We start from the raw sequence: 17,363 nt of genomic DNA, 5'->3' as shown, positions 1-17,363 counted from the left end.
GTGAGTCATTTTTTTCCCGCATATAAAATTGCTGATGCTTGTCAGAAGTAAAAATATTACTCTTACCTCTTCTAATTACAAATGATAGAGTAATGACTGTCAGGATAACCTGTGTGTAAAGGTAAAAGGTAAAGGCCTTCCCGTTGATCGTCGATTTGCTTGAGCGGGCCCAGTAACGTCTCCATTGGAGACTTTGTTGTTACTGTGTCTGGCATATCGAATACTCTCGGTAGCTTGCCGGGCTCTCCGAGAGGGGCGGAGGAATCGAACTCGGGTCGGCCATGTTGGCCGCTTGTAAGGCGGATGCCCTACCCGCTGTGCTATCGCTCCAACCTGTGTGTAGTACCTAAAATACTTTGCATTTTTCTTCTCAGTGTAGTACCTAAAATACTTTGCATTTTTCTTCTCAAAAGCCCTTTGGAATCTGTACATGCACACCATAGTTTGTTGTGCATTTAGAGAGTTCTGTGGTTTTTGTTCCTAATGTAGACACAGCTTTACAATTTACAGCAGCATTCGCTAATTAAAATTGTAAGCCTAATTACTATCCATGATACTTATTATTAGTTTGGATTCATAAAGCTCAAAATTCACTTCATCCGTTTCAAGTACTGAGTAATTAGTTTCTTTGGGTCTGTAGCTTTATCACCCCTTTATGACCTGTTTGGAAGAAATAAACAACCAGCCTCCTGGGAGATTGCTTTAAAAAGCTGGAAATATATTGTCCAGCTAGTGCAACGAGGCTAATACAATCTAATACAGTGTGGAAAATATGACTTTTCTTTCATCTTGTCAGTTTTCCCCTTTCATTTATTCAGCAAACATGTACTAGGAAACTGGGGTCGGGGTGGGGAGAAGAAGGGGCAGTGAGGATTCACTCAAGTATTTTTTTCTTTTCCTTTAAAGACTTTGGAGTTTTAGTGGAAAGGAAATGCATTTTTATGTACAGATATAAAACAATCCATAGTGGTATCCACAGTCACACTGTTCATTTACACAAAGTATAAATGAACTTGTTAGAACAGTAAATTACTGTTCTCTGCTGAATGGTTAGTGCCTGACAGAGCATATTAAAATAGGTCTGAAAAATAACATTTTGAGTGAATGAATTATTTAATGCCTCTATTTGCAATCCTTCCAAGAAACATCAATGGAATATTGATTTTTTTTCCCCTCCTCTGACTTGTTTTCTTTGTTCCTAGGTACCTCAGCCAGTATGGCTGTCTCTTTGCCACCCACCCTGGCACTCAGTACTCCCCCTGATGAAATCCAGCACCCATACCTTAAATTTTCAGAGTGGAAATTTAAGCTCTTCAGGGTGAGATCTTTGGAAAAAGCACCCGAAGAACCTCCAGTGGAAAAAGCTTCCTCTGAGGAGAGACTTTCTCCTCAGAAGTCTCTGACCGTCCCAGACAAGGCTGAAGGTCTGAAGCCAGCCCCGACTCAACCAGCTTTAAAACCCCACCCCAAGTTTCTGAAGAAATCCCACAGTGATGGGAAAGCAAGAGACAAAGCAATCCACAAAGCCAACCTCCGACAACTCTGCCGCATCTGTGGGAATTCTTTCAAAACCATTGGCCACAAGAGGAGATACCCAGTCCATGGGCCTGTGGATGGGAAAACCCAAGGCCTCTTGCGGAAGAAAGAAAAGAGAGTCACTTCCTGGCCAGACCTCATTGCGAAGGTTTTCCGAATTGATGTGAAAGCGGACGTCGATTCTGTGCACCCCACGGAATTCTGCCACCACTGTTGGAGCCTCATGCACCGGAAGTTTCGGAGTGGTTCCTGGGAGGTGCGCCTCCCCAGGAGTGCCACCAGGGAGTGGCTCCCACACACAACGTCCTGTGACATCTGCTTTGCTGCCCACCGGGGACTCAAGAGGAAGAGTCAGCAGCCCAGTGCTCAGCTTAGCAAAAAGCTCAAAACTGTGATTGACAGGGCAAGACAAGCCCGTCAGCGCAGGAGTAGAGCTCTGGCAGGGCTCCGCAGGAAGGAAGCTCTGAAGAAGATCTCGGACTGCAGCAAGGTGCATCTCAGTACCAAGCTCCTTGCTCTGGATTTCCCTGCACACTTTGTGAAATCCATCTCCTGCCAGATCTGCGAACATATTCTGGCTGATCCAGTGGAGACCAGCTGTAAACATGTCTTTTGCAGGACCTGCATTCTCAGATGTCTCAAAGTCCTGGGCAGTTATTGCCCTTCTTGCAACTATCCCTGCTTTCCCATGGACCTGGAGAGTCCAGCGAAGTCTTTTCTGAGTATCCTGAATTCCCTGCTGGTGAGGTGTCCCGCCAAAGACTGCAAGGAAGAGGTCAGCTTGCAAAAATATAATCATCACATCTCCAGCCACAAGGACTCTAAAGAGACTCTGGTGCATATTAATAAAGGAGGCCGGCCCCGCCAGCATCTCCTCTCCCTCACCCGGAGGGCTCAGAAACACCGGCTCAGGGAGCTCAAGATGCAAGTCAAGGCTTTCGCCGACAAAGAGGAAGGGGGTGACGTGAAGTCCGTGTGCCTGACCCTGTTCCTGCTGGCTCTGCGGGCCAGGAATGAGCACAGACAAGCAGACGAGCTGGAGGCCCTGATGCAGGGCCGCGGGTCTGGTCTGCAGCCAGCCGTCTGCTTGGCCATCCGCGTCAACACCTTCCTCAGCTGCAGTCAGTACCACAAGATGTACCGGACGGTGAAAGCCATCACGGGGAGGCAGATTTTCCAGCCCCTGCACGCCCTGCGGAGCGCCGAGAAGGTCCTGCTGCCGGGGTACCACGCCTTTGAGTGGCAGCCCCCGCTGAAGAACGTCTCCTCCAGCACGGACGTGGGCATCATCGACGGCCTCTCGGGCCTGTCCGCGTCCGTGGACGAGTACCCGGTGGACACCATCGCCAAGCGCTTCCGCTACGACGCGGCCCTGGTGTCGGCCTTGATGGACATGGAAGAGGACATCCTGGACGGCATGAGGGCCCAGGATGTGGAGGACTACCTGGACGGCCCCTTCACCGTGGTGGTGAAAGAGTCGTGCGACGGCATGGGCGACGTGAGTGAGAAGCACGGCAGCGGGCCGGCCGTGCCCGAGAAGGCCGTCCGCTTCTCCTTCACCATCATGCGGATCACGGTGCCGCGCGGGGGCGGCGAGGTGACGGTGTTCGAGGAGTCCAAGCCCAACTCGGAGCTGTGCTGCAAGCCCCTGTGCCTCATGCTGGCCGACGAGTCGGACCACGAGACGCTCACGGCCATCCTGAGCCCTCTCATCGCCGAGCGCGAGGCCATGAAGGGCAGCCAGCTGCGGCTGGAGCTGGGCGGGCTGCCGCGCACCTTCCACTTCCGCTTCCGGGGCACGGGCTACGACGAGAAGCTGGTGCGCGAGGTGGAGGGCCTGGAGGCGTCGGGCTCCGTGTACATCTGCACCCTGTGCGACGCCACGCGCCTGGAGGCCTCGCAGAACCTGGTCTTCCACTCCATCACGCGCAGCCACGGCGAGAACCTGCAGCGCTACGAGGTGTGGCGGTCCAACCCCTACCACGAGTCGGTGGAGGAGCTGCGCGACCGCGTCAAGGGCGTCTCGGCCAAGCCCTTCATCGAGACGGTGCCGTCCATCGACGCGCTGCACTGCGACATCGGCAACGCGGCCGAGTTCTACAAGCTCTTCCAGCTGGAGATCGGGGAGGCCTACAAGCAGCCGCAGGCCTCCAAAGAGGAGCGGAAGCGGTGGCAGGCCACGCTGGACAAGCACCTCCGCAAGAAGATGAACCTCAAGCCCATCATGCGCATGAACGGCAACTTCGCCCGGAAGCTCATGACGCAGGAGACGGTGGAGGCCGTCTGCGAATTAATCCCCAGCCCCGAGAGGCACGAGGCCCTGCGGGAGCTCATGGACCTTTACCTGAAGATGAAACCCGTGTGGCGTTCCTCCTGCCCGGCTCAAGAGTGCCCCGAGGCCCTCTGCCAGTACAGCTTCAACTCGCAGCGTTTCGCCGAGCTCCTCTCCACCAAGTTCAAGTATCGGTACGAGGGCAAGATCACCAATTATTTTCACAAGACGCTGGCCCACGTGCCGGAAATCATCGAGAGGGACGGCTCCATCGGGGCCTGGGCCAGCGAGGGCAACGAGTCCGGCAACAAACTCTTCAGGCGCTTCCGCAAAATGAACGCCAGGCAGTCCAAGTGCTACGAGATGGAGGATGTGTTGAAGCATCACTGGCTGTACACCTCCAAGTACCTGCAGAAGTTTATGAATGCGCATAAGGCGTTAAAAAAAACTGGGTTTCTCATGAACTCGCAGGAGGGCGACAGGGATCCGTTAGGCATAGAGGACTCTCTGGACATGCAGGATTCGATGGAGTTTTGAGAAAGACAGCCACTTTTGAGTTGGTTTTGTTAATGAGGCTTTTTTTTTTTCCCTGGTGGGGGGAGTGCAGTGAAGCCTTCTCAGAGCACCCTTCTATGCCTGTGTAAGGGGCTTTGCCACACAAGAAGTGGCAGGTGGGAGAGGCCACAGATGTAGAAACCTGGTCAGGAATGGGTAACTGATGAGCTGGCGACTTTAGCCGTTTCAGGAGTCGAGGAAAGCAACAGGAGAAATCAGTTACTTGAAAGCTCAATAACTCAGATCAGGAGTAAGCTGCAGGGGAGCAGAGAGATGAACAAAGGAACGTGTGAGTGACTGAGGGTGTCGAAATCAAAGAACAGCAGTGAAGCCAGGAAAGGGAATTGGTCTGGTGGTTTGCATTGTTTCCCCTCAATTTATTTGAGTTTGTATTGAGATACAGGCGTTGTCTGTTTCATATTTTAGAAAGGGTTCTTTATTTTATAAGTTTTGTTGGCTTAGAAGATTCAAAAGAGCTTTTTCAGATTTCTCTATTAATAGTATCTTACGTTTGTATGGGGCAATGACCTCTACCAAGTGTTTTCAATGCATTTTCTCGTTTGGTACATTTGTGCAGAAATACCCTACATCCAGAAAGTTTTTGGAAATTCCACCCTTTTTTTGCAGGTTTAAATGAAGTCTTTGTTGTACCTTTTTAAGTGTAGGAGGTCATTTATTGCTGTGAATTTTTCAAATAATGAGATGAGAATACAATGGTAAACTTGAGGTAGTTATTCTGATAATATTGTTGACTTACCTATTAGTAGGCAAGTGTGGTTTTTGTTTTTTACTTTTTGCAGGGAAGGGTTATGCCTAGTGTTGCTGAGTGTGGTGGAGGTGTTTGGGGGCCATTTTCCAAGATGCTCAGTCAGGCTGTGTACATCTGACAGATCAGAGCATAGACCCGGCAATGATACGCTTGGGGCTCACCAAGGCCACAGCAGCAGTGATAGGGTGGGGTGTCTTATTATGCTGGGGATTGAATCCAGGCCTCACATATGCTAGGCATGTGCTTGACCAATTGAGATATCTCCCTGGCCCTTTTTCTGATTTTTAATTTTTTTTTTGCTTTTTAATTTCAATTAATTTACAGAGGCCAAATGCTTTTCCATATACTTTAAAGCCATGAGATTTTTACACTCTTGGTTTACTCACTGAGGTAAAATAGATTTATTGTCTTGCTGAAAGTTTTTGTCAGGTTTCCCCCACAAGTAACTTGGGTCAATTGCACTAAATCCAGGCCTCATAGAATCCTTCCCTCTTCAATATATTGTTCTTTCTACTATGATCGATTTACTTATCATGTGGTCAGATTTTTGTAGCAGGATGCTTTTGTATTTTTCCACTTGCTAAGTTTAGATCAAGACAGGGAAGAGTTGACATTTATAGAGCATTTGTTGCCAATTTTGGAATTTCTTTATTTTCATTTTGCCTCATACTTCCTCACAGGAACTCAGTGGTTTAGGTGTTTTTATAAGCTCCATTAAATGGAGAGTTAAATTATTTGCTCCAAATTATAGGAATATAATTACCTAAATTTGGAATTTGAGCATAGGATTTTTATCTCCAAATTACTTGTTATTTCTATCACACAGAGCAAAAAAAAAAAAAAAAAGAAAAAAAAAACCAAACCACAACTTATCTTAAAAAAAATCATTATGAGGAAACATGAGATTTGGATTCACATCTAATAAATTGTATTTACAATCTTGAGATTACATTTCCTGGGGGATGCAATGAGTTGACTTTTGTCATTGGTGTGCTGTGAATATTTTTCAGAGAAGAAAATAATGCTATAGTTCCCCACGCCCTCCTCCTCGACCCCTCCCCCCCCCACACACACCTTTGGGGCTCCAGTGATTTGGAACTTATTGTGTGTAACCTTGGGAATTTGAAATTTGCCAATTGCTGGCAATTTAGAGGAAGCATAGGATTTTATATCTTAGTGAGTCGTAATGATATGTTAGTGTTAATTAGTTTTTTCTTCTTTTGATTTTATTGGCCATAATTACCACTCTTCATACAAAGTATATCAAAGAGCTTTGTAATTTAGTTGTCAAAAGTGCATCAGTGACATTATCTTAAATGGTATGCATTTGGTGCTTTTCGAGGGATTGAACCCAGTATTTTCCATTAGAAAATGCAGCAGTTTCTTTGCTTTATAAAGATATATATGTATATGTAGAGAATGTCAAAGACATTTTGTAATTGTCAAAAACATTATACATATTTTAATGTTACTTCTTGAAAACTTAGTTTTGCATTTTGTAAACGAATAGGCTTCAAAGTCACCTCTTTCCTTCATCCTGTTTAATCCTAACAAGCATGTCTCTGCACTAATACACAGTTAAATTCATGTAATCATCCTACTCCCTGAAGCATGCTGACATTGGTGTGTAGATTTTTTTACCTGTTTCTACTCTATTACTCGATTGGTGCCACTGTAAGTAGTTTCCAATATTAAATTCCCTTTTCCTAGAATTGTAGAAACTATTTTGAATGCATGTAACTAACAGCATGATTTATAACACAACCTTCCCCATAATCCCTTAATCAGATCACATTTTGATAAACCCCAGGAACATCTGGCCTCAGGAATTTCAATATGTAGAAATACTGCCATTGGTTGTTTTATGCTCATTGTTGAGACTGCAATATCCTAGACCCTGGTTTTATACTTAAGTTTTATTTTTGACAATGCCTATTGTAAATGCAGTCATCTACTCCAGGGAAATTTAGCACATGGAAAGAAGATTTCTTCTTTTTTTTTAAGTATAGACTGGGACTTCAGAAGTGCAATGCATTTTTCTCCTGTGAAACCTGATTCTACAAGTTTTTTTGCCAACCCACTGAGGTACACCGCAGGGACCACTGATAATGGTTGATGAAAATTGATGAATGGTTCATGTGGGGTCAAAAAAGCGCTTTGGGATTAATAAACATGCACTGAAAAGCAAAAGCAGGAGGAAAATATGTCTTTTCTTCCCAGGTAAACTGGAATTTGGGTTTGCTTCAATTTGTTTTCACAAAATATAGATGAAAATAAAAAAATGTTTTGGATGAGAATGTGGATCTTGCATTACATCAAACAGAATTCAAATTCCACACAGGTAGGAAGCAGGATTTGTAAGCAGCTGTGGTGGTTAGGAGACATGAATCATCATTGGATGCAAGTAATTCTTGATTGTAGGATTTTAGGTGATTTCAGTTACTCTATGAGTGATGGTTCTGTTCTTTCAGTCTTATGTGATTTTAAATAAAAGCAGATTTTTGTGCCAGTTTTATTTTTTCCATCAATAGTAATCAACATAAATATACCTCAGAATAATTTTTGGTGACGTGTTTCTTTTTATGGAATTGCACTTCACTTTATTTTTCTACAAATAATTCCCGTTGTTCAGTGACTTCAAAGAGCATTTTGTTATTGTTTTAGGGAACGTTTGAGTAATTTTTCTATTATTTCTTATATGAAATATAATATTAAATGAAGTGTGTGTTTTAATACTTTTATGTTTAAATGTTTTCACTTTCTGTTAACATCATGGTCATTGTTAACAACTTTATGGCGAGTATTTGAAATAAAAGTTTAAGATTTGAAATACTGGCTAGTTGTGATTTATATTCAAACCACTGCGACATTTAAAAATAAAGTGATAATTTTTTTCTTAAGGAAATGAAACACAAATATGGTGACCTTTTACATAAGGGGCAATAGCAGGAAGATGATACTGAGTGTAATTTCACAGCAGAGTGTAATTTCATGGCAGAGTCTGGCAAACTCCCTGTGGTGTACCCAATATGCCAAATACCAGTAACAATGATGGGTCTCATTCTCCTAAAGCGCCTTGAATATAATCTCAGGGCTAGGATGAAAGAGACGTTACTGGGGCCTGCTCGAGTCAATCGACGAATAACAGGATGATTTGTGATTTGTGATTGTGATTTTGTAATTTATCCTATTATAGGATGAGATGCTTCAAGTAAATCATACGTTTTCTGAAAATTTAGAATTGGGAAATCATTGGTTTTCAACTCCTTGAGAATCTGATAAGAATGTGAAGTTGTTCCCTTTCACACTTGAATTTTTCCCTATTCATTATTCTTCTATGAATATGTAGAATGAGGATATTTATAGTCTCAGAATTTTGGTTCAAGTGGTTGACTTGTCTAGGGCTACACAGATCACAGTAGAACAGATCTAGAGCCCAGGTTTTTTAGTTAGGTACGATTCCTGATAGAAGTGATATAATAATGATAATAGTAACAACAGCAATAACAACAGCAACTACCTTGACCACTTTCTTTGTAGTAAGCATTTTGCATATAATTTTTATTTCATCCTTTCGAATTTGGTATTACTGATTTCTCCTGAATACATATAGGGTCACTGAAATTTATCTCAAGCAGAAAATAGCAAAGCCACGTGTTCACAATTTCCCCTCTGCTCTGTCTTCCTGTGCATGACTCAGTCAACTCATGAACCACGACATTTCAGGCTTCGCAGGGTTACCTCTATGGAGACTTCCCATTTCTTTCAACTCTGAATTGAAATTCGTAGTGGGTGCCTCAGAACAATCACAACCACTTTTAAAATATTGAACTTTAGGGACCGGAGCAATAGCACAGTGGGTAGGGTGTTTGCCTTGCACGCGGCTGACCCAGGTTTGATTCCCAGGATCCTATATGGTCCCCCCAAGCACCGCCAGTAGCAATTCCTGAGTGCAGAGCCAGGAGTAATCCCTGTGCATTACTGGGTGTGACCCCAAAAGCAAAATAAAGTAAAATAAAAAAATAAAATAAAATGTTGGACTTTATATGCATTTGTAGGTAAGCAGGCTGTTTCTTCTCCCTGGGCAGCCTCCCCAGCCTTGCCCCTTCCCATCCTTCATGAACTCACAGACCAGAAAGTAAAAGGATAAATTTTGGCATTCTGTGGGCCCTTAGCAATCCTCTTCAACACCAGCTAAATTTATTTTCTTTTGAAGAGTGCTAATCTTGCATTGTTTTATTTCTCTCGCCACCTCCCAGATTTATTGTAATTAACATACACTATATTTAAAGTGTACAACCCGATGATTTGATAGGTATATACATGTGGTGTTTACCAACAAGGAGTTAATTGACTCATCTGACACCTCACATAGTTTCCACTATGTGTGTGTGTGAGACCATTTAAAATCTACACTCAACATATTCCAAATGTGTAATCCAGTGTTAACTATAATCATCATGTTGTACATCAGAGTCTCAGAATGTGCCCATCTTAAAATGGAAAATTTGTATCCCTTGATCTAGTTTAAATATTATTTCTCCTTTGAAGGATGTGGCATCTTATACCCTCAAAGAGTGAGCCAAGTTCCATATCACTCCTGATGTGTTTTATAATTCCTTCAGTTTATATTTAATCATTTATAGGATTCCTTCCATAAGCAGACAATGTGCTTTTGGCACTAGAAATAGAACAGGGAACAATACAGATGGTTTCTGCTTGCAAAGAGCTATGGGGAAGTAGATGTTAAATCAATAATAAACCTAATAAATACGTAACTGCAAATTGTCCTAGGTATCATGAAGGAGAGCACTGCATGCATTCAGAGCAGTTCATGCAAGTACAATAGGACCATGGGGTTTTCCTTCCTCATTTTTGGGGGAGTGTGTAAGGGAGAAAATCCTCTGTATCAGTGCTCAGGGGGTCTGAGGGTTATTCTTTGTGATATATTATCCTTCTGTATTAGCTAGCCTGATGGTGTAGTGCTAAGGCCTGGTGATGAGGTGCTGCTCTAGTTCAGCTGTGCTAGAGGCCACCAGAGCCTACTCTGATGGTGCTAAAGTGTGTGTGTGGCAGGGGTCAGGAAAGAGGTGGGCATGCAGTGCTGGGAACTGAACTCAAGACTGTAAGGCATATTAAGTGGTATTGCTAAGTCAACTAGTTCAATTTCTAGTGTTTGAGTAATGTCCATATTGTTTTCCAAAAAGACCGTACCAGTTGGCATATGTTGGAGAAGTTATCCCCAAGATGCCTGGATGTGTCTGGGCAAGAGCCCGGCTGTGGGATGAAGGAGGATGAGTGCGCAGAGAAACCTCTCCAGAGGAGCAGTTGCTCACAGCTCACTTTATTGCCACACACACCCATTTTTATAGAGGGTTTTGGCTTATAGGAGGTGCAATCACATAACACTTAACACTATTAGCCTATCACCTTTTCCTTTCTGTTTTGTCCCTGGTCCAATCCCTTTCAAAGCTATATGTTGCGGTTAGAATGACTTGCTTAAGGCATAAATGATGGCTTCTGCATTTCAGGCCTACGTGACTAGGGGGTTGAGAGAGGCTTAAGGCCAGACACATGATACAGGCATCCTGTTTTGCTAAATTTGCCCAGTTACTCCCTCTTGCGAGATTTCACTTCAGGGCTGTTTTGCAAGGTTGGGTTTTTCCTGCTCCAGTGCCCATCACCCTGCTCCACAGGCATTCCCACCAGTAATGAATGAGGGTCCCTTTCTGGTTGTTTTTGTTCATTTGGATGCATGCAATCCAAAACAACTGCCATCACTGGTTGTTTTTGTTCATTTGGATGCGTGCCAGTCTCTGTGGCATGAGATGATATCTCATTGCTGTTTTCATTTGCATGTCCTTGATGATTAGTGATGTAAAGCATTTTTTCATATATCCGGGGGTCCAAAAACACATAGCAGAAACACCATCTGAACTTCTATGTTCATTGCAGCACTATTAAGAATAGCCAGAAGCTGGAGACAACCTGAGCATCTGAGAGTAGATGACTGGATGAAGAAACTATGGTACATCTACATAATGGAATACTACACAGCTGTCAGGAAAAATGAAGTCATGAAGTTTGCCTATAAAAGGATGGAATTGGAGAGTATCAAGTATTATGCTCAATAAAATGAGTCAGAAGAATATGGACAGATACAAAATGACCACATACATTTGTCGAATATAAAAACATTAATATAAAACTAATGTCCACGGCCAGGGAAAATGGGCTAGGAGGACTAGTTAATAGTTGGAAATTACCCCGCTCCTCTCTGGAAAGAAAGATGGCGGCCGCACGGGAGCCTTGTGGGCCCACTCCTCTCTGGAAAGAAAGATGGCGGCCGCACGGGAGCCTTGTGGACAGCAGGTTTGAGCCGGGCTCGGCGGGAGCGGCGGGGACCTCATGGGAAGGGGGGCTTTGTGGGCCGTCCCCCACGCCCCACCGAGGTCGCCAGCTGCCCCCCACGAGCGGCTCTCCGGCACGGCCACGACTCCAGAGCACAGAAACCAATCTCTTAACTATCTAACTTTTAATAGAAATTCTTCCAGGGTCAATAAGTAAAATAGCAGAAATCCAAAACCGTGCGGCCGCGACATCATTTTATTCTTAAACCAAGTTGTAGAAAGCAAATCATTTCACAACGCTGTTTCAGCATATCTGATTGTGGGGGGTGGGTCGTAAACTCTAAACAATAATTGTGCATCTTCTATCGAAACAATCTATCTAGTCAAAGTAGATAGAGTATTAACTAGAACTCATCTCCCTCACAAGAATTGGGAGGGGTGGGAGGTGGGGGTCTATTGGGGTTCGGGGTTAAAAATAAGTATTGGTAAAGGGAAATGTGTTTGATATTTACATGACTGAGACCTAAACCCGAAAGCTCTGTAACTTTTCCCACAGTGATTCAATAAATAAATAAATTAAAAAAAATAGTTGGAAATTACAAGGGTGTTGGGGGGTGGAGGGTAGTTAAGATAGTGAAGGGTCCATGATGTCAACACTAGTTGGAAATGATCACTCTGGACAAGAACTGGATGTTGATGCCACAGAGATGCCTCTGGACTCCAAAGTCACCATCCATTTTTAAAAGTATATTGTTAACAGCAGCTGTATCACTGTATTTAAAATTTTAGTATTCCTGGAGCGTGCACTTGCGTGATATCTCATACTCTACACCATTTATGTTCCAAGACAAAGGCTTGATGGCTTCAGGGTGAAATACAATAATCTTTACACACTTTCCTCTAAGGAAACTTTTTGGGATCATTTTTTAGTGGATTATTCATAACAAGGAATACAAAATAAATCATGTATAAATAGGTCCTGCTTTGGGGGCAGGCTTTGGGGGTTGGGGTGGAAATATTTGAAATATGGTGGTGGGAAGGTGTAATGGTGGTGGGATTGGTTTTGGAATATTAAATGTAATAAATTATTGTGAATTTTTAAAAAATAAAAGTAAATTAAAAAAAGAACTGAGCGTTGAAGGTAGGAAAAATGATATACATGATCACCTTTCAACATATGTATTGCAAACCATAATGCCTATGTTGAGAGAGAGAAAGAGAAAGAGAAAGAGAGAGAAAAGAGGTGTCTACCATAAAGGCAGGCTGAGGTGGGGGAAGTTTGGGAGGAGGAAAACTGGAGACATTGGTGCTGGGAAGTTATACTGGTATAGGGAAGGGTGTTTGAACATTGACTGAAACACAATCATGAACAGCTTTGTAATGTTCTATCTCAAGGTGATTCAATAGCATTATAGCACCAATTTATTATTTTGTTTCACACTTATTTGTTAATGTATATTCTGCAGCATTCACCAATATCTTTCCCATGACAAAACCATGATAGTCTCCTGCCCCCGCGCCTGCCTGTTCCTCGCTGGGGCCCCTTGGAGGGGAGCGGGTTGAACTTTCCTCCCCGCCCCGACCCGGGCTCCGGCAGCCGAAGACCTCCAGGAACAGCCACCACCATGCCGAGACAACTCTCCACACACATGAAGGTACTGGCAGAGGGACAAAGCCACGCGGTTCCGGGGCCGAGATCTCCAAGCCTACTCGGATTGGAGTTGAGCATCCTTCACCCAGATCCTCCAAATTCCAGTAGGCGGGGGTCACACCCACTACCTGGCCCCCTGGCGCCGTGTAATCCCATCAACGGCCAAGACTCAGAGACTATAAAATCCAGCTCCCGGAACCGCACGGCTGCATTTGCGGCCATGCGACATCTTATCAGGACATCTTTTTGTGACATCTTATTATCTCATTCCTACTTTGGACAAACTTGCAGGCTATCGAATGTAGCCTGCCCACGGGGCAGAGTCTGGCAAACTCCCCGTGGCGTACCAAATATGCCAAATACCAGTAACAATGATGGGTCTCATTCTCCTAAAGAGCCTTGAATATAATCTCGGGGCTAGGATGAAAGAGACGTTACTGGGGCCTGCTCGAGGCAATTGACGAATAACAGGATGATAAATGAATGAATGAATGACAAAACCAAAGGAGGAAAATTTAAAAAAAAAGACTGTAAGACTAATGCCCTAGTCTTTTGGTAACGGACCTTTTGGACTCTCTCTTCAACCTGACTATGGAATCTGAACTGGGGAATCGGGCAATGGAGGTGGTACAGGGTGGTAAAATACTTGCCTTGAATGCAGCCAACCATGATTTAAATTCTGGCACCTTGTAGTTCCTTTAACGCTTTTGAGTATGGCCTCCTGCACTGCTTGGTGTGATTCCTGAGAAGCACCTTCAGGCCTCCTGAGCACTACTTGGGAGCCCTCCCATAAACTGGGGAATCTGTGTATCTAGGAGGAAAGAAACTTTAAGCCAAAAATGGCAAAATGAGGATGAGGGCAGATGAGGAGGTGATAGACCTAGAACAACAGCCTTTGGGAAACTTTGTGGTGGGAGAACTATGTGAAGGGAGGTCAGAGTGACAGGGGCAGATGGGCCTAAGGTGAGGAAGAGAATGCATAATGGAGAATTGGGCAGACCCTCCTGGGGCAGGTCTTGGTGATATGGGAGAAGACTTGATCCCGGAGGTGATTAAAGAGTTGGAGGCTGGACCTGATGAGTACCTGCAGAGGAAGGATGAGCATCTGTCAATAGCTCTTGTCAGGACTGGGATGCGCAGGAATTGCACAAAATTGAGAAGGATTGTGAATGTGAAGCATTTAAACAGAGGAGTAGTAACTTGAAGCACTTTTGATATCTAGGCTGGTTACATAATGCCTGCCGATTTTGTGGTTCTTGTCCAGATCAGATTCCCACTTACCCCAGGTAGGAAAAGGGAGATTCTGCAATAACCTCACCTTGGTCACTTTCTCTTACCACGGTCACCCTGTATTTGAGTGACATTATTTTCTTCTCTTCCTTTGTTGGATAAGAGTGGTTTGTCCTTTCTGCCTTGCCACAGGGAGCTTAGGTTTGTTGGGTTACTCCCATCACAGTGCTCCCATTCCTCTGTGTTTACTTGTAACCTCTTTCTTTGTGCTCTGCTTCCCCAATCGGTCAATCACCTTTATCTCCTAATCAGACTCTGTTAACTTGTAAATATTGCTTTTCTCTTCTCTTTAAGTCCTTTGCATAGTTAATTCAGAGCAATGTCCTTTTTTTATAGATACAAAAAGACAGTTAATGCTATGCTTTTGTAACTTGGGAGTCCTGAATGACAGTCGCTCCTGGGCATCTGTTCTCTCTATTTAAGCCTCAATTGCCCATAGTTTCTAGCACCCCAAAAGCAGGATCCTGACGAGGGTCTGAATGGACCCAGGGCAAGCTGTGAGCCACCCTGGCATCGAAATGGGCCTGGCCAAAGTGCCATAATACTTAATTGTAAATTAAGAGCATGGTCATGTACAAAGTCTGTCATGATCCAAAAAGTAACATCTAGATTAGGACCCTGCTCGGGTTAGGGAAAATTAATAACACCAAACATCAGCCAAGCGGCACAGATGCTGGCCAACTTTGACCGTGAGTGTGGAAAGGTAGGACTACAGCTGAATCTTACAAAGACGATGTTTATGAGAAACAGCCTCGTTCCTGACGCTCCATTCGCTCTCAATGGAACGACCATCTCTGAATGCAACAGCTATGTGTACCTAGGTCGAGAAGTCAACATGACAAATGACCTGGCACCAGAGCTGCGCAGGAAGGAAGAGAGCGGCTTGGAACACCTTCAAGAACGTCGAAGAAATAGCTAAGAGGACGAAGAACCTCCGGCTCTGGGCACATCTCTTTGATTCCACTGTTCTTCCTGCATTAACATATGCCTCAGAGACCTGGGCCCTACGCAAACAAGATGAGAACGCTATTCAGGTCTCCCAAAGAAGAATAGAAAGAGCTATGCTTGGAATATCACGTTTCACTCAAATGAGAGAAAGAATCCGGAGTTCTGACATCCTTTGACGATCAAGAATCAGGGACGCTGTCTCATTTGCCAAGGTGTCAAAAATCAGATGGGCTGGTCACGTAATGAGATTTAAAGACAACCGCTGGACTAGAGCTGTTACTGACTGGATTCCATGGGATGTCAAAAGACCGTGTGGCTGCCCACCTACCAGATGGTCAGACTTCTTCATGAAGATCATGAACGATCGGTTTGAGGCTCTTCGTGTTCCTAGAGCGAACAGATGCCATTGGGCTACACTAGCACGTGACAGGGACAAATGGAGATGTTACTGGCGCCCGCTCGAGCAAATCGATGATTAATGGGAAGTCAAGTGATCAAGTGATATTGAATTGCTAGCCTGGTTGGTTAGAATTTTTGGGTGGGTCAGGACCTCTTGAGCACTACTTAGAGTCTCCCCCACCATTGCAACAAGAACAAAAACTACAGAATCTCAAGTATATTAATCTTTAGTATATTTGGTAGTATAATTTTGCCTTACATTAATATGGGGGCTGGAGCGATAGCACAGCGGGTAGGGCGTTTGCCTTACAAGCGGCCAACATGGTCGACCCGAGTTCTATTCCTCTGCCCCTCTCGGAGAGCCCGGCAAGCTACCGAGAGTATCTCGCCCGCACGGCAGAGCCTGGCAAGCTACCCGTGACATACTCGATATGCCGAACACAGTAACAACAAGTCTTATGATGGAGACATCACTGAGCCCGCTCGAGCAAATCGATGAACAACGGGAGGACCGTGACCGTGACCGTAGATTAATATGACTGTTAATAACTGGAATAAATCAGTTTGAACAAAAGACATTTAAAATATTTTATTGGTTTCATAGAGGTGGTAGAAACAACAAAAATGCAAATAGTACAGCCAACTATTCAAAGGAATAGATAATGTTACAGAATTGAAACAAAGCAAACAGGATTTAAAAAAAATTTATTGATTCACTGTGAGATATAGTTACAAGCTTCCATGTCTGAGTTACAATCACACAATGATCAAACATCCATCCCTCCACCAGTGCACATTCCCCACCACCAATATCCCCAGTATAGCCCCAAAGTAAACAGGATTTAATTTATTCAGGTCCCTATTAGTATCTGAGACATGGAACTGTTAGCAGAAGAACTTATGTGATACCGGGGATCTGAACCAGGATTGCATCTGAGGCAGTTGCGTGCAAGGCATGTGTCTTGATGCCTGCACTCTCCCTCTGCTTCCCTGGCACAGCCCCCATATTAATCTAAGGCGAAATTATACTACCAAATATACTAAAGATTAATATACTTGAGATATTTAGGTTATCTAAATCTGTTGTGGTTCCTACTTTCCTTACATTAGGCAATATTACCTTACACATTGTGGGCTCTCAGTGAAGACTGATTGACAATGAGGCTAGCTTAAGCTTAGAGTAGGTGAAATGTTTTTCCAGAAAAAATACTTTTAAGAAGGATGGCATTTGTTCTAAGGCTACTATCAATTTATATATCGAAACTGCCAAATGAACAGTCCTTTTACATTTTCATACTAGCGTATGAAAATTTTCATTAGACTTTAGTAAGCCTATTCACACTTTTCCTTGGCAGCAAGCTAGACAACGCACACATGCACACTTCCTTTCCCTCTATTTTCATCTTGCTGTTAACTTTATGGAGTTCTTTAATGTTTTATGATTTGGGAAAATAATCAATATTATTCTTTTCCGTTATATTTATTTGGTGATTCTTTCTTGGCACACTCCCATTCATCTCCCCCTTCTGAATGCTCAATGGCAATAGATTGTTTCCATTAAATTTCTCAGAAAATCAGCTCAGGTGACTGACT

The 17,363-nt window shown here is 43.9% G+C and overlaps 1 protein-coding gene across 1 annotated transcript; it reads left to right on the top strand.

Annotated features, from left to right (window-relative positions):
• The first annotated feature begins 1,216 nt into the window (after window positions 1–1,216).
• Window positions 1,217–4,345, top strand: RAG1 (recombination activating 1). The gene has a single exon (XM_056106567.1). The coding sequence runs from the start codon at window positions 1,217–1,219 to the stop codon at window positions 4,343–4,345; it is 3,129 nt and encodes a 1,042-aa protein (XP_055962542.1).
• The last annotated feature ends 13,018 nt before the right edge of the window (window positions 4,346–17,363 follow it).

Source organism: Sorex fumeus, unplaced genomic scaffold (genome assembly GCF_029834395.1).
Source record: "Sorex fumeus unplaced genomic scaffold, SorFum_2.1 ptg000007l, whole genome shotgun sequence".
Lineage (NCBI taxonomy): Eukaryota > Metazoa > Chordata > Mammalia > Eulipotyphla > Soricidae > Sorex > Sorex fumeus.
The sequence above is the reverse complement of the archived record's forward strand: the minus strand, read 5'-3'. Positions and strand labels throughout refer to the sequence as shown.

Excerpts from the sequence above, each read along its gene's own strand:
- RAG1 (XM_056106567.1), top strand. The coding sequence starts at position 1,217 with ATGGCTGTCTCTTTGCCACCCACCCTGGCACTCAGTACTCCCCCTGAT.